General features: G+C 40.5%; 2 protein-coding genes across 4 annotated transcripts in view; both read left to right on the top strand.

Annotated features, from left to right (window-relative positions):
* The window catches only part of PIP5K1B (phosphatidylinositol-4-phosphate 5-kinase type 1 beta), a 326914-nt gene that overhangs the window by 51122 nt on the left and 250860 nt on the right, over positions 1-24932 (top strand). The gene's annotated exons all lie outside the window — the stretch shown is intronic.
* On the top strand, positions 20408-23070 carry PABIR1 (PP2A Aalpha (PPP2R1A) and B55A (PPP2R2A) interacting phosphatase regulator 1). Its single transcript, XM_067744219.1, has one exon. It carries the CDS (start codon positions 20555-20557, stop codon positions 21425-21427), a length of 873 nt encoding a protein of 290 aa, XP_067600320.1. The 5' UTR covers positions 20408-20554; the 3' UTR covers positions 21428-23070.

Genomic DNA, 24932 nt, shown 5'->3' with positions numbered 1-24932 from the left:
AATTTAGAATCATGCTGTCTTTGTGAACGTGCTCATTAAATAGAAAAATTGGACTGTCTTAATTCGTATTTCAGTCCACTCTTTTGGGTAGATTTTTATATCTGGCTCTCACTACGATTATTTGCGTCTCTGGTGAAAATGCCACATTTATTTGCAGATTAATTATGCCATTATCAAAAGCTTAGAGGGAAATCTAAATTCACTGTTAGCATTTAGAGAAAATGTACAAGAAACTGATGTAGAAGAGACAAGGCCGGGGTTTTCTGAGTGTGCAAACTAGCACTTATCTTTCGGTTGACAGTGTTGTTTAGGCTTTACCCTGTGAAGTGTTGGTTTGGAGGGGAATGAACTGGTTGGGAGACCTCAATGGTTAAGCACCATTTCACATTTATTGTGAGCTCTGTCCCGGCCATTCAGTCACTCAGCAACGTGCCAAATTCTTTGGAAGGCAATGGGGATACTGTCCTTCAGAGCTGCCATATCGTACAACCCCAGGAGTCACCATTTACATCACTCTGTAGTCTATGAATGGCACCCCCTGGATTTGTGCGGTGAAAGACTATGAGGCCTTACTCAGTGACCCTGATATTGCCCGTGAGAGAGCCTGTAGCCCAGTGGGGGACAGATTTGCATACAGACTCTTACAATCCCCATGTTAGGTGTGAGTGGATACATATTGGTAATAGGAGTGCAGAAGAGGGAGCATCTAACTTATCTTAGGGAAGTCAGGGTATCTAGAAAGGTTTCTCAGAGGAGGCCCTGCCTAAGCTGAGTCTTGAAGAATCAATAGGAAATGGTCAGACAAGAAAAAGTGGAATGGTTTTTCGGGCAAAGCCAATCGTGTGCAAAAGCATATGGCGTTTGCAAGACCTGCAAATATTTCAGTATGACTGAAGTGTGAGATTCATGTGGGAACGTGATGATGCAAAGCATTTAACCTTTCTGTGCCTTAGTTCCCCGTTTAGTAAAACAAAGAAAACAACGCTCGCTTACCTTGTGGGGTTTTATTAGTAAGATCTCATAAGTAAAATGCTTAGAACAGGGCCTTAGATATAAAAAAAAACACTTAACAAATGTCAGCTGTTGATGTTGATCACAATCATATTACATGAGGTTGAAAAAGTAGGAAAGGTCTGCATAGCCCATGCTGAGGAGTTTCAACATCAGAAATTGTTGGGGAAATTGTTGACTTTTTAAAAAAAATTTTTATTTTGCAAGGCTGATTAGACCCTGGTGATTCGATTCTTACTACTCAAAATCATCAGAGAGACTGATGAAGAAAAATGACACTTTGATCAATTCATACTCAAAATGGAAACCTCTCAGCGTGCTGTGACAGTTGTGGCAATGAGGTGGTGCATTTTCTTCCCACGAGCTGGTAAACTTTCTTGAGCTCCTGTGTTAACATCAAATGGTCTCATAAGTAAGGATGAGGATTTGAAGCAAATGCAGATGAATGCTTTGAAGGGCTGGTTTCAGCAGACGATGCCAGCCCAGTGGATCAGCCTTACTTAACGCCATGTCTGCCAGACAAATGAGAATTCTCAGAGCATTTGGTTCAGGGCACCATCTCTCTGGAGACACCAGAGAAACTGATTTTCTCTTCTCTCTCCTTTTATAGATATCCCTTTTTTGGGACATAATCCTCCCCTGATTTTTTTTTTTTTTTTTTTTTAAATCATCACCTTTGTTTCAGCATGCTGTCAGGAGATGTCATGATGTTTCGGTTTATCTTGACTCTCTTTAAACTTGATTGCTTTTTGATGATACTAATCTCAACAATAAACAGTCTCCACAGTGGTCATTTTTTCATTGCATTCAGGAGCTAAGTGGTGGGTTATTTCCGGGAATATTTACTCGGTTAAGTCCATCCATTGTGGGTGAATTCACAGTACTATTAATTCCATAAAATGGCCTTTCCATTTCTTAGTGTCATCTTATTTTCCTAACCTGTTGCTTTAATCATCTCTTATACTAGATTTTAGAATCTGTTATATTTGGGGGCCTATAGTTCAATGAATGAGTTGGGAGGATAAGATTTGTTTCCCAAAGTTGCTATATTTGTCTAGTAATTCTTTTATCAAAGTACTGTTGAAGGACCTTAGAATTTTAGTATCTTTCTACTGAATGCTTTAGGAATATAAACTTTTTTTTTTTTTTTACTGGATTTTCATTTAATGCTAGAGTGTTGCTTTATACATTATATCAAGCGTTGCAAGGTCAGACAGATTAGGCAATACTTTATCAAAACAAAAAATAATAATGGTAAAAAGACTGATAAAGTAAACCTTTTCTTGCCCTCACCTTTATTATGTGATCTCTTGATGTAAACATAAGCATCAGTGTTTCCCACAAAATTGATTTTATGTTTCAATTTATAATTACCTTGATTTCTTTAATGATAGTTATTTAAAAACACTGAAGCATTTCCCACATTTGACGTGTGCCTTTTAAAATAAAACTAGAGTTTAAGAAAAAGTGGAGAAGGCCCATCTAAATTTGCTGCCTTTTGGAATATGTATTCTGAATCTTGTTTTTAAGCATTTAAACAAAAATGCTTTGATGGAATGCTACAATCACTGCTCATTATCTTGAATTCACTCGCAGGTCATTTGTTCTTAACTGTTTAAAAAAAATAAAAGTGAATGTTCACTATGTTATTGCTCCGAAGGAAATCAGTCACAATTGTTCATAATGGGTGCTTATTTAAAAATGAAAGCCCTGAAAAAAATGAAAGCTCTGAGAAAGATTGCACTCCTTATTTTTAATGCTTCAAACATTACAGATGTTGACAATGTGATGAAACTAGCCTGCCTCTAGTATTTTAGCGGTCTGTTCCATGGAGCAGTTAGAGATGAGACTGTATTATAATGAAATATCTATTAAAATGCTTATGCTATACTGGAAAGTTGGGTGTGTACCCGTGCTACACTGAATTCTGTGCTCCAACAAAACATTTTGTAATGTTCTGGTACCTGTTCATGTTAATGCAACATGGAGAAAATGGTTGCTCTCCCTTACTTGGAATAAACTTAGAGCAAAATTCCAACAAGAGCACCCAGAGCTATTTCTAAAAATGCAAGGCATGTTTTTCTTTTTTTTTTTTATTTCTCCAAAATAGGACTGAAGATTTTAAGAAATAAATATGATTTATTATGGCTATTCTGTTTATAGATAGATACTAGATCATATAAAGTGATTTGGTAACTTGTGAAGAGCCAAAAAGTACATGAAAAAAAAATACCCAATTTATTAATAATTTTTAAAATGCAAAAAACAGGGATTTCCCTGGCGGTCCAGTGGTTTAAGACTGCGCTTCCAATGCAGGGGGCGCGGCTTCAATCCCTGGATGGGGAACTAAGATCCCACATGCTGCAGGGCGAGGCCAAAAAGTTAAAAAAAAAAAAAAAAAAATGCGAAAAACAGCAAACCTAAGTGCCACTTTTTGTTATCTAAGCCTAAATTTAAGAACAAAAACGTTGAGGTTGAGGTTGAGGTGCATGTGGAGAGCAAGCACTCAGACTCTGTTGGGAATGCTGATTGATGCAGACTTTCTCAAGGGTCTTGTGTTCATCAGAAGCCTTGAAGTAAAAATCCTTTGATCTAGCAGTTCCACCTCTGGGAATTTAGCCTAAGGAAATAATTGAACAATGGAGCCAAAACTAAAGACAGTGATATTCATTGTAGCATTGTTTATAGTAGCAAAAATTGGAAAAATCTCACATTTACATCAGTAGTTAATCAAATTATGGTTCTTTTATCCATTGAATATCTTATAACTGTACAGAATGATGCTGTGCAGGAAAAGATGGCATAATATGGAAAGTAAGTTACAAATTAATATGTATAATATGGTCTCATTTATGGTTTTAAAAAAAGTATACACTAAGGCTTGGTGGCTATACCCCTAACAAAATGTGAACAGAAGTATCACTGGAGAATGGATTGCAGGAAATATTTACTTTGCTGATTTTTTAAATATAAGAAATATAGACTTTTTATAAGCAAAAAATTGTTTTTAAATATATCTATCTTTGACTAGCACTTCTACTTTTAATAATCTGTCCTACCAGTATAACTGGAGGAGCATGCAAAGATGTTAGTTAACGTTCAATGCAGCATTGTTAAAAATAGTTTTAAAAAAATAACCCATCTACCTATCCCCTATTGTCAGGAATTTAAATAGGAAAGTCATGGTATAATCGTGCTTCACCGCCATTGAAATTGAAGATGTAAATATGTATTTATTGATATGGAAAAGATGGTCACACCATATAACAAGGAAGAGACTGATTAATAAACGCTGTGTGTAGGTAGGAAGGTAGGTTTGTAGGCAGCCAAAAGTCTGAAATGTTCCACATGACAGTGTCAACAGTAATTATTTCTGAGTAATGGGTAACTTTTAACTTTGTATGTGTTTTTATTTTTTAAATTTTGTTTTTATTTTTAAAATTTTGTATGGTGAACAAGTATATCTTTTGTTCTCTTATTACCAGAGAAAGTAAAAGTCAACAAAATTAAAGACCAAAAAGAAGAAATAACCAAAAAATATTGTAAGGTACTGTGTGAAATTCCATGGAGATAGATGAAGTATATTTCTAGGAAATTTTACTGTTTCAAAGTGGCTCCCAGGAGAGAGAGCTTAAATCAATAACCATGGAAGAAATGAAAAATTATCAGAAGATGCTTTCTAAATTCAAAGTGCAAGGTCCAGTTGGCCTCAGTAAATTCTTCCAACATTCAAAGATATTAAGTAGGGTGACCATATAATTTATTAAAGGGAGTTTTACTTGGGACAAGTGATGTAAACTGGAGCTTTCCCATGTAAACCTGGATGAGTGTTCACATTACTGTTACAGCTTTTTCTAAGCAAAGAGCAAAAGGCAAACTTCCAAGTTTTTTTTATTCCAAAATGATCTTTATATCAGAACTTCACAAAGATAGTGTGTATGAACATGTACATGTGTATGCTCACACACACCGAAGATCAATCCGGCTTATGAATATCGATGCAAAACCCTTCAATAAAATACCATCAAATAGAATTTAGCAGTACATTAAATAAATACGTGGTCAAGTGGGGCACATCACAGGAATGTGAGCTTGGTTCAGTATTGGAGAAGCTGGGGTCCATATTAGATCAAAAAAGAAAAATCTATATTGTCATCTTAACAGGTGACAAAAATGCTTTGCTAAAATTCAACATCCAATGATATATTGATTGTGGCAATGGTTATGTGACTATATACATTCGTCACAACTCACTGAACCGTATTCTTTATAAAGGTGAATTTTATTGCATGTAAATTATATGTCAATAAACTTAACTTCATAAGAATAAATAAAATCAGTCTTTGGTAACAGAAAACATATCCAACACACATTCTGGATTATAAAGAAAAAATTTAAACTTAGTAAAATTAGAATAAGGATATGTTACTTTTGTTGCTTTATTTTAAATACCGCATAGTCTCATGACAAAGCAGCATCATATTTTGTGAAACACAAGAAGCATTCCCATTTAAGTCAAATGCATGATAAGAATGCTCATTTTCATTGAAATTATAAACCTGACTCAGAAAGTACCAGCCAGGAGACAAGAGAAAGTAGTAATAGATATAAACACTGAAGTGGAACTTATTATTTGTAGATATTTGAAGTACGTACCTAGAAAGAAGAGAATCAACTGGAAAATTATTAAAAACAGTAAGAGAAGTCAGTAAGACACAGGGCTGGTTATAACTGGTGCTGGTAGGGGTGGCAGTGGGAAGAAAAGGAAAAACTGGATGCATCCATCATCCACTAGGAGAGGTTTCAAAGGTATCACCCACCATCATTCTCATGTTCCTGACGTGCACCAGGCCCCAGGTCAAGCACTGCAGGGTTTCCCTTTACTTCTAAGACATGGCTGCTGTCCTCTTAGCCTGTAGCCAGAGACTAGGTTGAGTATAAAGAAAAATGACAAAGGATATTGTGGAAGGAGGGGTCATCATGCAGCAGACCAGGAATGACAGTCCTGGGGAAAGAGGGCTGAGACTAGAGTGGCATGGACATATATACACTACCAATAGATAGCTAGTGGGAAGCAGCCGCATAGCACAGGGAGATCAGCTCGGTGCTTTGTGACCACCTAGAGGGGTGGGATAGGGAGGGTGGGAGGGAGGGAGACGCAAGAGGGAAGAGATATGGGAACATATGTATATGTATAACTGATTCACTTTGTTATAAAGCAGAAACTAACACACCATTGTAAAGCAATTACACTCCAATAAAGATGTTTTTAAAAAAAAAAAAATGAGAGAACATAATGGGTTTTCAGAGGTCATGAGCTGGTGCCTCAGAGCCTAAACCAGCGTTTATACCCTTTTGATCAGGCCCACCCAGTGTGTTAATTAGCTTTTTTATTTTTTTGTAATTTAACATGTACAGATTGTGAGAATCCATGGTTTTGAAAATCTGAATGCTCAGCCTCTCTTGAAAAATTAGAAGCTTCAGCATTGAATGACACCCTTTTCTGCAAAGGGCAACAGTTGGCTAGAATTGCACAGTGGCTGTCTGTCTCCTTTAGATGCCCCCCAGCTCTCCAGTCTGCTGAGTGCAAATGCTCTTTCTTGTAGTGCTATCACTCCTCTGTCTGCCTGCCCTCGGAAGCATTTCAGTTGTTGATAATAAACTGAAGCGAGATACTGGGCACACGTGTAGACAGTTGACTTAGTCACACTATTGGGAAAAGTGGTGGAAGCATTTGAAGAAATTAAATATTTGCTTCATTAAATGCACAACTTCTTCTAAACCAATAATATATCCCTAGTTCCCTCATCTTATTTTAAAAATTAAAACATTATATACATTTAAAAAATTATTTTATTTTATTTTTGGCTGCGTTGGGTCTTCGTTGCTGCACGCGGGCTTTCTCTAATTGCGGCGAGTGGGGGCACTCTTCCTTGCGGTGCACAGGCTTCTCATTGCAGTATCTCATTGCAGTGGCTTCTCTTGTTGCAGAGCGCGAGCTCTAGGCACACGGGCTTCAGTAGTTGTGGCACGCGGGCTCAGTAGTTGTAGCTCACGGGCCCTAGAGCACAAGCTCAGCAGCTGTGGCGCCCAGGTCCAGTTGCTCTGCCGCATGTGGGATCTTCCCGGACCAGGGCTCAAACCCGTGTCCCCTGCACTAGCAGATGGACTCCCAACCACTGCGCCACCAGGGATGCCTAGGCTGTGGGTTTTTTCTAGCTTATAGTCTATATCCGGCTTCCAGAACTGCTAAGTATAATAAAAGCACTAGCATTAATTGCATTTTCCCTTCATTTTTGCTGAAGAAAAGTGGGAGTTTTCATGTTGTCAGTGATGGAGTACATCAAATGTAAGCAGCCCTCTGAAACTGTAACTAGCTATTATTGATGAAGAAAAGAGCGATGTAATTCCCCCAGATTTGACTTCTCTAAAGCTAAAGGATATTTTTATAGACTTTAAATAAATATTTATAACCTGTTGCTTGTGCCCCCAATTCCATTTCCTCCACTCACTCCAGGACTTTCTGTCCCAATTATTTTTCCTTTCCTATCATTAGTATTTCTCTTACCACTAGTCACTTCTCGGGAAAGAAAAAAAGTTTAAGAAAATCCTGTCCTTAAGAACCCTTCCATGACCCGTCATGGTGATGTTTTATTGCTTGCTTTCCTCTGAGTCTATGCGGAAGCACCTGGCACCCGTCAGAACTTGAAAAATGTTTTCTCAGTTTGAATCAACCACATTTTTCAGAGCATAGTCTACTGGCTTCCTCCAGTTTCTTATCACCCACCTAAGGTGCAGCTCCTCCCAATTCCTGCACACTCCCTCCCTCTGTTTCTATCTCCCTCCCTCTGCCTCTCCCTAAGATCCCCAGGTATCTCCCGGACATCATCCTCCCTCCCTACAAACAAAACCAAATCCTTCAGCATTTCTGCCACATTTGACAAGTGTCATTTTATTTTATTTATTTTATTTTTTTTGCGGTACGCAGGCCTCTCACTGTTGTGGCCTCTCCCGTTGCGGAGCACAGGCTCCGGACGCGCAGGCTCAGCGGCCATGGCTCACGGGCCCAGCCGCTCTGCGGCATGTGGGATCTTTCCGGACCGGGGCACGAACCCGCGTCCCCTGCATCGGCAGGCGGACTCCCAACCACTGCGCCACCAGGGAAGCCCGACAAGTGTCATTTTAAATCACGGTTTGCTGCTGGTATCTCCAATGTGTTTGGCAGAGCCTCCAACTTCATTTCAGCTCTTCTCCCCTCCTTCGGTAAGGCCTGCTGCAGGCAAAAAGCCTCTTTCTCAGCCTTTGGCCATCTTGCTGAGCTCCTGTCCTCTCCAGGTCAAAACAGGGATAGGAAGGAGTCCAGATAACAGAAAAACAAAAATTCTCACATAAAGGTTTCACTCAGCTAGTGTTATTATTGGAAGATGGCTTCTCATGCTCCAAATTGGGCAGGTTAGAACAGACTCCCTGGGGATCCTGTCTGCAAGAATTCTTCATAGACTTTGTTATTCCCCTCAATCAGCTGAAAGCAATCTCCTCATCTTCTAAAATGTTAATATATATATATTTTTTTAGATGTTGGGGGTAGGAGGTTATTAATTTATTTTTATTTATTTTTGCTGTGTTGGGTCTTCGTTTCTGTGCGAGGGCTTTCCCCAGTTGCGGCAAGTGGGGGCCACTCTTCATTGCGGTACGTGGGCCTCACTATCGCAGCCTCTCTTGTTGCGGAGCACAGGCTCTTCTAAAATGTTAATATTTTAATAAGTACTTGTGAGCAGTAGAGATGCTTTTCATTCCAGGAGTTTCCAACCTTCGGAGCACATCAGATTCACTTGGAGAATATTTTTTTTTAATAAAAATGGCAATACCAGGTCCCGGGCCTATTGAGTGAGAATCTCTGTACTGGGGCTCTGTTGTGTTTGTTTTAAAAATTCCGCAGGTGATCCCGATGCTCACTTAAGGCTGAGGATATGAGAAGTAGCTTATTGTATGGTTAATAATGTGCTGCTTACCTCCTTCCTGGATTCTCAACTTCCTTGGGGTCTTTTTCATCTTTATAATACCCACTGCAGAGCCTTCATTGTAACAGGTTTTGAGTGTTTTGTGGTTTGAAGGATTTTGAAATCTCAGAGTTCTAGCAGAGAAGCTTTGTCACCAGTATTTGTTCAGTCTCCAAACTGAACTGCATGTAGATGCGGCACTCAATACATATTGCAGGAAGAGCTGGCTAGGTGGTCGGTGCCTAGGAAAGAGAAGTGAGGCAACAGTCTGGTTAAATAAGATGTACTGGTTATGGTTCTAGGATCTGTTTTGAGAAATCTCATGTCTGGCTGTGTTCTAAGAGTTTCGTGCGTATTACCTCAATTAATGTTCACAACAGTCATTTGATAGAGGGACTATTATCCTCATTTTTCGATGAGGAAACTGAGTCTCAAGGAGGGGAAGTAACTTGACCCCCAAGCCACGCCTGTGTAAGTTACACAGTCAGGATTTAAACCCAGATTCTCTGACTTCAGAGCATGATTTCTTAAATACTGTGTTGTAGTACTTTCCATTCAAAGGAAGTAGAGCTTTAGAGCAATTTGGGCAGATACTAGGGTTAGCCTCTTCCTTCCTCCCTGCCACCCTCCTTCCTTCTTTTCAGTCTGTCTTCCTCTCTGTAGTCTGTCTGTCTGCTCTTGTGGTGAGATTATTTCGGAAAATTCATCCTGGCAGCACTTATGCAAATTGGGTAGGATTGGAGCCATCCTCACATGCCCAAGACTCATTGAAGTTGTTGTAGTTGAGGGGCAGACGGAGTGCTTTAGTAATAGAGGCCAGAGAGAAAGGGGAGGCTATCAGATGTTAAGCAAGTAAAATTGAAGAGATTTAGTGATGGTTTAGATGGAAGACGTGAAGGGGTGGAGAGATCTAGAATCTGTGCAGTTTTGCTGTGGCTGTCTGGAGAGATTATTGTGTAATTCATTCTCAAGAGAAGAGTGGATCTGGGGTAGGGAGAAGTGAGCTTGTTCACAGACAAGTTTGAAGGACCTGTGAAAAGTAGAGTGGAATTGTCTAGTAGGTAGTTATATATTACAGTCTAGAGATAGGACAGCCCTATTTAGGGACATGAATCTGAGAGACGTCAGCACATTGGTCATAGTTGAAACCATGGAAGTGGATGCTGTTTGTTTAGAGAAAGAGTTGAAAGTGAAAGGGGAACCCGGAGAGCAAACATGAGGAAGCAATTTCTATGACTTAAATAAAACGTCTTGCCTCTGTGCTGGATGCCTTTTTGACCTTGAAGAAATCACTGGCTCTCTCTGAACCTAATTCCTTGCTGATAAAGGTTAGTGTAGGTGATTTCTAAAGCTCCTTTCAGAGCTGACATTCTGTGGTTCTAACACTTTGCATTCGTTTTCGGGACTGCTTTGGGGCAAGTAGGGCATTTATTAATTGCTGAATTTTGTAACCTTGCTAGTGTCTGTAAGCCCATGCAATTACATGGATCCCTCATCTGTCTTTCTGATAAGCAGAATGATTATCCTGTACGTGTCAAGTCCACCATCATTCTTTCAAAATAGCCTGGAGCACCATGAACATGGCAGGTTTGAGGAATCCACTTGTGTTACGTGAGCTGTGAGCCCCTGAAAGCCAGACCCCTGGGCTTAAATTCCTCTACCCCTTAACTGGTTATGTCATCTCAGGCCCCTACGTTAACCTCTCTGTTCCTCCTTTCCCTCATCTATAAAATGTGGGTCATAATCCTAGAAATGGTGTAGGGATTAAATGAGTTCATATACACACAGTACTTAGAAGGGTACCTGGCACATATGCCCTCAGTAAATGTAAGCTACTATTGTATGATGATGATGATCATGATGACGACATTGTCTGGTAAAAGTGTCACAACCATAGGGGCTGAAGAAGTCTCCTCTTTTAGACTTTGAGTTTTCAAACGGAGAGTGAAGAAGAAAAATCTGTACCACTTCCTAATAAGTGGAACTTTCAGATGATAGAACTCCATGGGTGGTAAAACTTCATTTCCTACCAACAAGTTGAGCTGCAGGTGGAAAAGGCATACAGATGGTGAATTACGGTTGCATTCAGTTTATAAATTAGTAAGTATGAGATAGGAGGAAATAGAGCACTCCTCCATAATACATATTAGCTTAAAGTATAGCTGGGTGAAAGGAAAAGAACACATTAGAAACTGCCCTCTCTCTCAGTCATAGAATCTACTTTCTTCAAGCATCTTAGAGGTTAGGTGACTCTTGGCTATGCAGCTGTCATCCTCTAAAGCCAAAAACATTTCCCTTTTATGAATCTTTAGGTCTGGGGCAGCAGCTTCAAACTTCTTAAGATCGTTTGGCGTGATCTTCAAAACATACCTACAAGGAGTCAGCTACCTGGAGAGAAGGGTGTGCATCTCGAGGAATGCATCTCTTGAAACTTCTTGCATCTTTTTCTGGTCCCTTCCCCTTTCCTCTTCCGGTTTTGTCTGAGAGTGGCTGGGTTCATCTTGTTTATCAGGCTCAGCCTGATGTGTGTCTGTGCAGTTCATTATATGCCAGCAAAGACAGTAGCACGACAGCAGAATTCAAAACAGGGTTTAAAATGAATAAGTGAGAATAAGCCTGTGGGATTAGTCCCAGTTGAAAAGTTCAGCGCCATCAGGGAGGGTAGCTGCTGCTGTTGGGGACAGACAAATGACTTGCTGCGGGGAATAGGATTCACTGATCTAGCCACATTTTTAGTTCCTGATGGCCTCTCCACCCTGTGGGGTCCATCTCTTCTCAGGCAGACTCAGAGAGTGAAATTCTTAGAAATGTGTTTTTTCTTATTTCTCCTTCTTAGAAATTGTCCACCTAATTGCACATGAACTTTTCAGTTCATACTTCTGAGACCACAGAAACTGTGTGTCTCTAAAAATGACTAATTGTCTTAGGGAAGAAGGCGGGGAGAGAATTTTATTTCACAGAATCAAACTAAAAGCAAGAAAACAAAGGAAGCTTTTTGATGAGAGTAGGGGAAGAGTAGGCAGGGTCATTTTGCAATCATAGCACTAAGTATTTTCATTGAGAGAAGCCTGTTTGTATAGGGCCTTTACCATTTGCAAGGCCTGTTACGGACATAGCTCGTTTGATCTTTACAACAAAGAGGTTGTGTCCCCACTTCATAAATGAGAAAAGCAAGCCCAGAGAAGTTGACAGACTTGTCCAAGGTCACTGTGCTGGAAGTATGATTGTCTGACTCCAGGTTTGGTACCTTTTTTTTTTTTTTTTTTTTTGCTATAGTCCTACTGGCACTAACATGTTGAGCCCTTTTAGAAGTTTCCCAGACATCCAACTGGAAGACCCAAGTATATAATCCAACTAGATTTGCAGCTTTTGCATGTTTCAAAGTTAACTTTATGCATTATCCGTAAAGACATCAGTTCTTTTTTCTTGCTTGCCAGATGGCCTAATCTTTTAAGGGAAAGATAGCAGGCAGGTAGAGAGAAACATGAAAACAGTAAAGGACAACAATCATAACCTTGGTTTATGGCCTAGGAGAAGTTTAATGCCAAAGAGAAGGCACTAAAAAATGGGTACTGCCTAAAATGTATAAAATTGGCGAGGATCAAAAAATGATACCAACTCATTGTTCTACTTTAGTCGAAGGACTTAAAGTAGAGAGTGGGGGCTGGATGGCTATTTTTAATACCTTCCCTTGAAAAAAATTGAACAAAATAACTACAATTCACATATATTTGTTTGCTTGAACTTTGGTGAGGACCTAGGCTGTTTAAGACTCCTCTGTCAGGCCTTTGAGGCCCCCTTTCTGCCTTTTTACTTCTTCCCTATAAAGATTGTAGCTCCATGCAAGTGGCATGATGGCTTTTAGCAGTTATCGAAAATGAAAGGTGAGCGGGTCAAAAGCCCCTTAGTAAGCTTTGTGCTTTGATCTTCTAATCCTTGCTGCTGCTTTAAAGTTTTAAGGATTAGATTAAGCAACCTCGAGGGTAGATGCTAGGAAGAGTCTCTGTACTTACTGGCTCTCAGTAAGTGTACAGTAAATAGTTGATAACAGTTTCTGAGATCATCTACTATTTTTCTTTCATTATGATAACAAAATAAGTTCCCTGCGGCCAAAGTTGCGTCCTCAAACACAATTCTCATTCCTTCCGTATGTAATAACAGGCCCCGCTGAGTTCCTCTGACGTTACTTTAACTCTGTTTCATTTCATGAATTATGCTTAGGAGGATACTGAAGAACCGACTGAACAGAATACACGGATTGCAGTTGAGAAAGTCAAAGGCTCTAAAATGGGCTTCATTTCCTCTTTCATGCCTTCATAGAAATAAGTAACTTTGAGGGCTCTTTGGGAACAGGGCCAAGGAGAACAGATCGTTCTGTTGGTGATCTGGCCTCAGACAAGTGTCCAGTGTTTGTGTGAGGCTCCTGGAGTCTATTGGTGTTTAGGGCCCCAGTGAAAGGCAGCTTGAAGGGTGTATGTGTGTGTTTCTGTCTGCTTTCTTTGTCCTGTCAAGGCCAACTAGCTATTCTTCCCCTGATAATGTTGTGTGTCAGAGAGATTTGGAAGCTTAGTGTTCGAATTTAGAGTTAGACTCGTGGTTAGCGTTTGAATAAAATATCTTCATCCCGACTAAAGTACATTCTTATTCTATTTGTCCTCCATTTACATTCCAAGTTCCCATTCTGTTTTTCTCTGTGTCGATAACATTTTGAGGACAAACTTGATATGCAATAAAGTGTATACATTTTGAGTACTTAATAATTTTTTACCTATGTTGATGCCTGTGTCAACAGCACCCAGAACAGGATATGGAACATTTCCTTGTGTCCCTCCCAGTTAGTAGTCCCAAGGGTAACCACTATTTTGGCTGCTACCTCCATCGATTGCTTTTGGCTGTTCTTGAACCGCATAAAGAGGTAGTCAAAGAGTATGCACTCTTTATGTGTTTGATTTCTTTCATTCAACATTGTACTGTAACTCATCCATCTTGTTGAGTAAAAAATTCCATTGTATAATGTGTTCACCCTTTTGACTGTTCTGTTCATGGACATTTGGGTTGTTTCCAGTTTGGGGCTATTATGAATAAAAATGCAAGGAACATTCTTGTACATGGCTTTCAGTAGACATAAGTACTCATTTCTCTTGGATATATACCCCAAAGTGGAATTTCTTAATCATAGAACATGCATATATTTTCTTTTAGTAGGTAGTATGATATACTGCCAAACATTTTCCCTAAGTTGTTGTACCAGTGAACACTCCTGAGCTCCTATGCTTTGAAAGTATACTTTTCCTCTGCAATATTTTTATTCTAGATAGGTGATATTAATAAATGTGGGATATGGAGACATTTTCCAGCTCATCTCAGATTATACATGTACACATATTTTTGTATTTCACATTCATTCAGTATGGATTCAGAGGTGGATATCTGCCTTTTTATATGCTTGGGGGTTTAATAGTCAAAAATTGCTCCTAGATGTTTATAGAACTCCTATTTGCTGTAGCCCCAAACTGTAAACGGTGCAAACTTCCACTGCTGTTTGAATGGATAAATAAATTGTGGTACATTTAAAGGGTAGAATTCTATACAGCAACATTATGTTGAATCTCAAAAATAAAATGTTGAGTTAAAAGAAATTGCTCCTAGGAATTAAAAGGAAACTACCTGTTAGTTTGAAAAAATAAAATATTAATCACAATAAAGTTTAATGAGCAGATGTTTGATTTTATGACTTACTCCTAAGTGTGGTATTTAATTCATACCCGGAGTGAAACCAGAAGGGTGAATTGACTTAGGGAAGATCTAGACCTGCCTCTGGTATTATTTTTGCAACAGGCTGAATTGCATTTTATGGCTGCTCTTTCCTTTCATTTATCTTTTATTCCTTTGAGACGAAGCACTAACTCAATATATTACATACTGCTTAGAATCCTCAGCCTGAGCATTTTAACTCTGTCAAGTGTGTATAAGCAGATGGTTTAAAAAGAATGGAAACTTAGGACTTAAACGTCTTGGTTCACATAATGGTTTGTTTGGGTAGCCTACCTGCATGGGCTGGAGGGCCCTGTAACTAATAATGATATTCTTGATATGAGAAAAGGAATTGTCAAAGTAAGGAGCACTTAGAATCAGTCTAGAAAAGCCTATTAGGCTTTTCTGGACTTTCAAATACCAGAGTTCTCTTCCCGTTTGGACAGAGCTACATTAGTCCATTCATTCATTCATCATTCACTTGCACAATGACTCAACAACTGCTTACTGAGTGCTATGTGCCAGGCCCTGTTCTAGATAATAGGCTTATGGTAAGGAACAGAGCAAAGGCCTTGCCCTCGTGGAGTTTGCCTTCTTGAGGATGAGGCAAGAAAACAATGTATACATATTGTCATGTGGTGCTCTGGAGGAAAATGAAAACAGAGTGAGGGGGATGGGAGTGTAGACTTGGTATTGGGAACTGTTGTTGCTTTTTACAAGGAAAGGTCATTCGCGCAGAGAGCTGAAGGGATGGAACAACTTGATGTCCACTGGAAGAAGAGTAAGCTAGGTGGCGGGGGAGCATGCCAAAGCATAGCAAGGAGGCCTCTGCAGTTGGAGGAAGGCAGTGACTGGGTGGGTAGGCAGAGGGATGGCAGGGACCCAGATAGAGCTCTATAGATCATTGTAATGACCTCGGCTCCCCCCCTGCCCCGAGTGGGAATCCACCAAAGAGTTTTGAATAGGGAAGTGACTCTTCAAGTCTTATTTTTCAGGATGACCTTGAACATAGGGTGGAGAATTGACTGTAGAGAGAAGGGTAGAAACAGGGAAACAAGTGAAGATCTCTAATAGGTGTATGTTTGATTTTGTAGTTATCACCATCTCTGTGCTTTATTAGTAAAGATGATTATTGTGTTTATCCAGACATGGATGAACAATGTTGGCACATTTGAGGCACACTATTGATAGAAATAATTTAGTAATATGCAAATTAGCAATATGCTATGGATATTATAAAATAAGCTCTGTAGTTAATACTTTTTTCCTATTCATCTAATATTGATTTTCTTACGGAAGCTCTTCCTCTCTCTTCTGTTTTTATTCAGTACTGTTGTACCATTCTTTCAGCTGCTCATGCATGAACTTCAGTTGTTTGTGACTCCTCTCTGTTTATCCTCCATACAGCCACGCAGTCAGGTTCTGGGTTGTTACCTTCCGGTCGCCACATCCACCTCCTTTTTCTGCCATTCCCAACTTTAGTTTCGACCCTCTTTTCATCTCAGAGTTAACCATCAAATTCTCCATCTTTATTTTTTTTAATAGATCTTTATTGGAGTATAATTGCTTCCAATACTGTGTTAGTCTCTGTCGTACAACAAAGTGAATCAGCCCCATGCACACAAACATCATCCCCACATCCCCTCCCTGCTGAGCCTCCCTCCTACCCTCCCCATCCCACCTCTCTAGGTCATTGCAAAGCACCGAGCTCATCTTCCTCTGCTATGCTGCTGCTTCCCACTAGCTAGCTATTTTATATTCAGTAGTGTGTATATGTTGATGCTACTCTCTCACTTTGCCCCAGCTTCCTCCTCCCCACCCCCCACCCCCGTGTCCTCAAGTCCATCCTCTATGTCTACATCTTTATTCCTGCCCCTAGGTTCATCAGTACCATTTTTTCTTTTTTTTAGATTCCATATATATGTGTTAGCATACGGTATTTGTTTTTCTCTTTCTGACTTACTTCACTCTGTGTGACAGACTCTAGGTCCATCCACCTCACTACAAATAACTCAATTTCGTTTTTTTTTATGGCTGAGTAATATTCCATTGTATATATATGCCACATCTTCTTTATCCATTCAACTGTCAATGGACATTTAGGTTGGTTCCATGTCCTGGCAATTGTAAATAGTGCTGCAGTGAACATTGTGGTACGTGACTCTTTTTGAATTACGGTTTTCTCAGGGTATATGCCCAGTAGTGGAATTCCTGGGTCATATGGTAGTTCTATTTTTAGTTTTTTTTTTTTTTTTTTGCGGTACATGGGCCTCTCACTGTTGTGGCCTCTCCCGTTGTGGAGCACAGGCTCCGGACGCGCAGGTTCATCGGCCATGGCTCACGGGCCCAGCCGCTCCGCGGCATGTGGGATCTTCCCGGACCGGGGCACGAACCCGTGTCCCCTGCATCGGCAGGCAGACTCTCAACCACTGCGCCACCAGGGAAGCCCTATTTTTAGTTTTTGAAGGAACCTCCATACTGTTCTCCATAGTGGCTGTATCAATTTACATTCCCACCAACAGTGCAGGAGGGTTCCTTTTTCACCCCACACTTTCCAGCATTTATAGTCTCTAGATTTTTTGATAATGGGCATTCTGACCGGTGTGAGGTGATACCTCATTGTAGTTTTGATTTGCATTTCTCTAATAATTAGTGATGTTGAGCATCTTTTCATCTTTCATCTCTTGGCCATCTGTATGTCTTCTTTGGTGAAATGTCCATTTAGGTCTTCCGCCCATTTTTTAATTGAATTGTTTGTTTTTTTTGATATTGAGCTCCATGAGCCGTTTGTATATTTTGGGGATTAATCCTTTGTCCGTTGTTTCATGGGAAAGCAGCAAAAAGAATATAGGTTTTGAAGTGAGGTCTTGATTCATATTGGTTCAGATCTTTGTTCTTCCATGTAGCTATAGGGCCTTTTGCAATTTTTGAACCTCACTTGTCCCTTTATAAGATGAGCATAACAGTATCTGCTTTATAGGATTACAATGAGAATTAAGTGGAACTATAGTGTTTAAAGGGCCTGGCAGCATTGGGCATTTAGAAAATGTTGGTTCTTTCCACCTTCCTTCTTCCACTTCCCTCTATCTAAGATCCATCCACCTGGCAGGCCCTAAAGCATAGCTCTCATTGTGTCATTCCTCTTGTCAACGGCTTCCTATTGCCCCACATGTTAAATACAGGCACTTTTGTTTGGCATTCAGAGCTCCAATTCTCTGACTCCAACTTTAATTTCCAACTTTTTCCCATTACCTATTCGTCTTCATGTACTTTATGTATTAGCAGATTTGCTATTTTATACTCATGCTTCCAATTCTATATAAAATATCATCTATTAAAATCCTACCTGTCCTTCAAATTCTGTCTCAAATACCATTGCACTCACAAAGGTGTAAACTATCTGGAAGTGGTTTCTCCTAGTCTGAAGTGTTACTGCACGTGGAGGAGGCACCATCGTGCCCATGCTCTGGAGCCCGAAGGGCGAGGTCCCACCGCTTCCTGTCATCCTGGGCACATTACTGAATCCCTGTGTCTCAGTTTCCTCTGCAAACTGGAACAAGGCTACTTACTTCCTAGGGTTAGTGTGAGGATTAAATGAGATTCTACATATGATGCACCTTGAATAGCGTGTGGCACTTGGAAAATTTAAATCAGTTTCTATAACTAGAGGTATGAATAATCAACATTGTTTCATTACCAGGATCTGTATTCTATGGGGACTTCAAATTAAAAGCTGTTTGAGAGACAGTGGAGAGGGCATGGATTAGGATTCTCATACTGGATTCTAGTACTGGTTCCCACTACTAAACAAGCTATGTGATGCTGACTGTGCTGGCCTCTCTGGATCTTACTTTCTTCAACTGCAAAAAGTAGGCCAAACAAAAATCACTAAGCTCTCTTTCAGTTACCTAGGCACATGGATATCTAATAGACACTTCCAACTCAAATCAAGCAAAACAGAACTCTTAATTTCTACTCCTCTAAATACACTCTTTCCCTATCTCAGTAAATGATACTGCCATCTACCCAGTTTACGTAAAACACCTGTGAGTTGCCTTTGAATTATCTATTTCTTTCACCATCTAAATTGAATCCATCTGCACATCCTATAGGTTCTACTTCCAAAACATATCCTGAATCCATCTACTTCTCCCCCATCGCCATTGATACAACCCTAGTCCAGTAATCTCTTGTCTGTACTGTTGCCATGGTTCCTAATCCATCTTTGTCTCCACTCCTGCCCTCTTTCAGCCTGTTTTCCACAGAGCCAAAGTGATATCTAAAACATAAACCAGATAATATCACTCTCCTGCTTAAAATGCCCCAGTGGCTTTTCATCGTACTTAGAATAAAAGCCAAACTCTTTTACCCCCTCATACCACTCCCCCCCGTTATGCTTCAGCGGCACGGCCCTTTTTTCTTTTCTTGCCAGCTCACCACACTTACGTTTGCCTTGGGCCTTTGCACCTGCTAGTCTCTATGGTTGGAATATTCATCCCCCAGATGTCCGCAGGACTTGGTTCTCGTCATTTAGATCCCAGCTCTATCTAATTGCCCCCTCCCTTCTACCAGTAGTGCTCTATCACACCACCCTATTTTATTTTTTCCTAAGGCTTACCACTATCTGAAAAATAGCCCATATATTTATCTCTTCTCCCCCAAATAGAAATTAAATGTCTCCATATTAGGGCCTAATTCCTACCACATTGCCTGGCACACAGTTAGTTATGTGCGAAAAAATCTGACTGAAGACACTAAAGAATAAATATAAACCGATTTTTAATGATATGAAAGTTTGTTACTTACATGAGCCAAGTATTGTGTTTTTATTTTTAAAGTTCGAGGACCTATTGGTTTTCCCCTCATTAAATTCCTCATCCTAAATGAACATGATTGAGCACATATGCCTGTGCTGGAAATACGATTCTAAATAAAACAATAGTAATACAGGTTGGTTTTTTTCCCTCTTTGACCGAGTTCCCAGATTTTCCCATTCTCTCCAACTCCTCTCCTACAGTACCACCTTACTGCAAATTACCATCATCTCTGGCCCCGAGGATTGCCTCCTCTCTGGTCTTTTTCTGTAGGTTCTAATCTCCCAGTAACGTTATTCCCCGGACTGCAGCCATGGACCTTTTCAGTCGCCATTATACCCATGGCTGGAAAACCTTCCGAGTTTTCACTGTTCTCAGGATAAAGGTCCACCACCTCACGTCCCGCCAGCTTACTCTCCACTCCAGGCCACACTCCCTCCCTCCCTTCCTGGTTCCCGCCAGCCACACAGCTGGCAGCCCTCGCTTCCCGCTTCCCAGGCAGTTCTACACCCCATCCTTTTGGCCTGCTTCTTGGGATCTCAGGAGATGGTCCCTTGCTCAGGGAAGGCCTCTCTGGTTAGGACGAACTCCACTCGTAATCATACAGCCCCACATCGCCAAGGACCTCTCTTTCAGAGCTCTAATTTTATAAATATATACTCCTGAATATGGTGGTAACCTTATTAACATGCGTTAAAGCAGGTCTGCGCTCACAGATATCAGCGGAAGGAACGTACTGACTGGCGGCCCAACCACTCCTCCCCCCTCTCCCTAGGGCTGCGACGCAGCTATTCTGCGTTAAGCGGGCGCCACGAAGAGAGACATTGTAGGGCGCCTGCGCCAAGGGGCACGCATGCGCAGAGGGACGAGCCCGCTGACAGATTCTCGGTGGCGGTGGCGGCGGCAGCGGCCCTGGACTGCGGGGAATGGGAATCCTAGGTCTTTGAGCACCGCCCCCGCCTCCCTGCCCGCGACATGGCTCAGGAGAAGATGGAGCTGGACCTGGAGCTGCCTCCAGGCACGGTTGGGAGCCCGGCGGAGGGCGGCGGCAGCGGCAGCGGCGGTGGCGGCGGGGGCCTCAGGAGGTCTAACAGCGCCCCCCTGATCCACGGCCTCAGTGACACTTCGCCGGTGTTCCAGGCCGAGGCGCCGAGCGCCAGGCGAAACAGCACAACGTTCCCGAACCGCCACGGCCTGCTACTACCGGCCTCCCCCGTCCGCATGCACAGCAGCCGCTTGCACCAGATCAAACAGGAGGAGGGCATGGACTTGATCAATCGAGAGACCGTCCACGAGCGCGAGGTGCAGAACGCAATGCAGATAAGCCACTCCTGGGAGGAAAGTTTCAGCCTGAGTGACAACGACGTGGAGAAATCCGCCTCCCCGAAACGCATCGATTTCATTCCGGTGTCGCCAGCACCGTCACCCACCCGGGGAATTGGGAAGCAGTGTTTTTCACCATCCTTGCAAAGTTTTGTGAGTAGCAATGGATTGCCTCCAAGCCCTATTCCCAGCCCAACGACCCGATTTACTACCCGGAGAAGCCAGAGTCCAATTAATTGCATTAGACCAAGTGTTCTTGGACCATTGAAAAGAAAATGTGAAATGGAAACTGAATACCAGCCAAAGAGATTTTTCCAGGGCATCACCAACATGCTTTCTTCTGACGTTGCACAGCTGTCAGATCCTGGTGTGTGTGTATCTTCCGATACCCTTGATGGAAACAGCAGCAGTGCCGGATCTTCTTGTAATTCACCAGCGAAAGTCAGCACTACCACCGACTCTCCTGTGTCACCTGCCCAAGCGGCCTCTCCATTTATTCCAGTAGATGAACTTTCATCTAAGTGATTCACCCACCCATCCTGAGACTCGGTTTTGTTTTTGTTTTTGCAATGGAGAGAAAAATGAAGTTGGAACAAGCACTGAACTTTGTCGATTAATTTGAGGCTATTTCCTATTTTACCCTTTTCCTTTTTTGGAATTTCCTGAAATGTTGTTATTCTAGAGAACTTTTATGTCAGATTCCTGCGGGTGCCCTTGAATTCAGTGTAATATTTTCAGACGTTTTCCCAATAAGTGTGTTGAAGCATACATCTTTACGCTGCTAATATGTCTAAATACATATGTTATCCCTTGATTTTTTAAAATAACTGAGAGCTCTATTTATTTATGCGATTATTAAGTTCTGATGCAAATATAAATGTTGAATTAATCAGCATAGTAAACTGATGTTTTAAAATTCCATACTTCATGCCCACACTAATTTTTAATGTTATTTTCAGTGATTGCTAATTTCTATTTGATGAAGAACAATAACTTACCTATGTACAGGTATTTTTAAAATGTTAGTTTTATCCATCCAGTGGTTGTCTGTTTTACCCAGGAATCCTTGAATATTTAAGTTTCTGGGTACAGAAGTGGATGGGGGATGGTGATAAAAGAGCAGAATATAAAAGTTTGCAACAAATCTTTTAAAATTAAATATATAAAAGTAAACATATTTAAAAAACATTTTCTAATGAAATTTTAATAGTAATTCTAATAAGTTGTACAAATATAGCTACTATACAGAATTTCTTTTTTTTTTTTTTTTTTTTAACCAGAAAGTGCATTCTTTTGGGCATAATCCTAAAGTGAAATGGGACAGTGCCTTGCAGTCTTAGCCCACTGTACATAGGCTGAAGCCAGGTTCTTTGTACCACTGCAAATTTTAAAGTTTTTCCATTGTAGAAGATGTGTGGGAAGCCCTGTTGAACTTCAGCAGAGCACCCAGGCAGATGAAACTCTCTCAGTCATTAATATGCTTTAAAATACCCAATCGTGCCTCAGTGAAAATCCTTGCCAACAAGGAACCAGTGCAACTTTTGGCTGCTTTTATGCTCTGCCCATCTGTCACCTTCTTGGTTTTCCCTGGCTCAGGAAGGAAGCAGCTGTTTCCTTGCCAACAGGTCCTTCCTCTCCACCTCCCAAGAAACTAGGGCATCATCGGTTAGACAAAGGTACAGTGTGACTCAAACTTCTGACAGTAAGCAACAACAGGACCGTGGAATTGTTTCAGGAACCTCTGTGGTTAAAGCTACAGCTGGACTTGACTGCCTGGGGGATGTCGTTTAATTAAGGGGCAGTGACTTGCCAGAGGAAATCAGGGGAGAGTCATCTAGGTAAATCATTATTTAACTTAGGTTTTGTTAAAGGTAGAATTGTGAAATGTTCTTTTCTTTGCCTTTTACAATTAAGACAAAGTATGAAAATATTTAATAGCAAATTTTTTTATATTATACTTCCTTATATTTCCTGTATCTTCCTTAACTAGATAAGTAGGTAGATAGAAAGAATGGCAAACTAAAGGGGAAGGGGAAAAAAAAGGAAAAGAGAGACCAAGAAACCAAGACAAAATGTTCCGCCTCACTTTAAGTTATTGCCTACAGAGACTTTAACAATTACGTGGAATTTTTACAACTATGAGAATAAATGGAACTGGTCAACTTTTGGCAGTTGCCTCAAGAATTCAGTTCATTACATCGAGGGTAAGATCGTGTCCACAGGCTTAAAATTCTCTATTCTGGGTAAAAGGGTTAATGTGCTCCAGTTCTGACCTTGTTCCTCAAATTCAAACGTATGTGTCCAACTTCCTGTTGGGCACTTTGACCTGCTTCCAGAGGTACTTTAACCTCAGCACCTTCAAAACAAAATTTATTATCTCTTCATTTAACTTGTTCTTGTATTACCTAAATTGATGTCATCCTATCTAATTTCTTACAACCATGGGAAGCATCTTTGACTTGCCCTTTTCTCTGTGTGTCAAATCCAGCTCAATCACCAAGTCCTGTCTACTTGTGAAGTGAATCTTGTGTCTCCCCTTCTCTATCTCTGTTGCCCTGATTTAGCTTAAGTTCCGGCGTAAGTGATCTCGCAGCCTATTTTCTTACCTCCCTTTTGGCCCAGTCTTCACACTGCCTCTAAAGTGATCTTTCTAAAATATAAACTTGAGTTTGTCATCCTCCTGCTTAAAATCTTTATATGCTTCTCCATTTTCTATAGTGTAGAGAATGCTTTCTTTAACTTGACATATGATAAGGTCCTTCATGAGCTGGCTATACTCTAACACAGGTTTAATCCTCTGCTCATCCTGTCCCAATTACACATCTTCCCTTCTTACTCTGTAAACACTAGACCACTTGATACTCTAAATATGCCATGTACTTTCATGTGTTTGTACCTTTGATTAAATTGTTCCTTTCCCTAAAATGCCATTTCTATCCTTTTTACCCAGGAAAATGCTGTTTCTTTTTATTGCATTTGAATTTAACTATGAAATAATGTATACCTTCTGCTTATAAAAATATTTAAACAATACAGATATCTATATAGTAAAAAAAAAAAATGAAAGTCTGCCTTTTACTATGTAAAATTCATCTTCACTACCCATAGGTAATTTCTGTTAATAATTCGCTATGTGTCATACAAGATGTTACTTTGCCTTCCATGTATATGTGTATATAAATTCAGGAAACCAACATCTCACTGACATCTCTCTTTTCTTTCCCTCATATCTAATCATTCACCAAATCTTATTGATTTTATCTTCCAGAATCTATCTTCTTTCATCTGTACTGCCACCTGGATCCAGCCTACCATCATTTCCCTCTTAGGCCTCCTAATTCCCACTTGTCCCTTCACACTCATTCTGGTTGGCTACCCGTTCATCCTCCATACAGCAACTAGAGTAATCCTTTTAAAATTGCAGATCTGATCCTTCCATCTCCCAGCTTAAAGCTTTTCATTTGCTTCCTGTTGTTCTTATGGTATACCAAAATGTATTAATTCTGCCCTAGGAGGCCCTGTGCAGTCTGACCCTTGCCTCTCCCTCCCCTTGCTTTCTGTGCTCCACCCTCACTGGCTTGCTTGCTTCTTGTTCAGTACATCTTGTTCTCCTGTTTTATGGGCTTTTACCAGATCCTTTTCCCTGAAGGTATAGAGAAGCTTTTATTTCTATAAGTTTATTTTTATATATAGGTGGTAAGTTTTAAATCAGATAAGGCTCTAAGAGTTTATATAGACAATTTAGATTATTATATTATTGCTCATGGCTTCAGTCATTACTCTATAGAATGTATAGGCTTAGCTCATGTAAGAATTAGCTTCAAAAAAACCTTTTTAAGGTATTAGTATTGCTAATCTATAAACTTTGTGCTAGAAGCCCCAAAGCACATACCAACATTGAGTTAAGGTACAGTTTGTCATGTATAACAAACCTCTGTTGTATATTTTCCTTTATGATGTTTCTCAAAAACACAGTGTAAATGGAACATATAATTAATGGTCACCAAATCTGCAGCTGTGGGATGTCGGA

This window comes from Pseudorca crassidens, chromosome 7 (genome assembly GCF_039906515.1).
Source record: "Pseudorca crassidens isolate mPseCra1 chromosome 7, mPseCra1.hap1, whole genome shotgun sequence".
Classification (NCBI taxonomy): domain Eukaryota; kingdom Metazoa; phylum Chordata; class Mammalia; order Artiodactyla; family Delphinidae; genus Pseudorca; species Pseudorca crassidens.
The sequence above is the reverse complement of the archived record's forward strand: the minus strand, read 5'-3'. Positions and strand labels throughout refer to the sequence as shown.

Bases quoted from the DNA above. Each gene is read 5' to 3' on its own strand.
- PABIR1 (XM_067744219.1), top strand. From the start codon at position 20,555: ATGGCTCAGGAGAAGATGGAGCTGGACCTGGAGCTGCCTCCAGGCACG.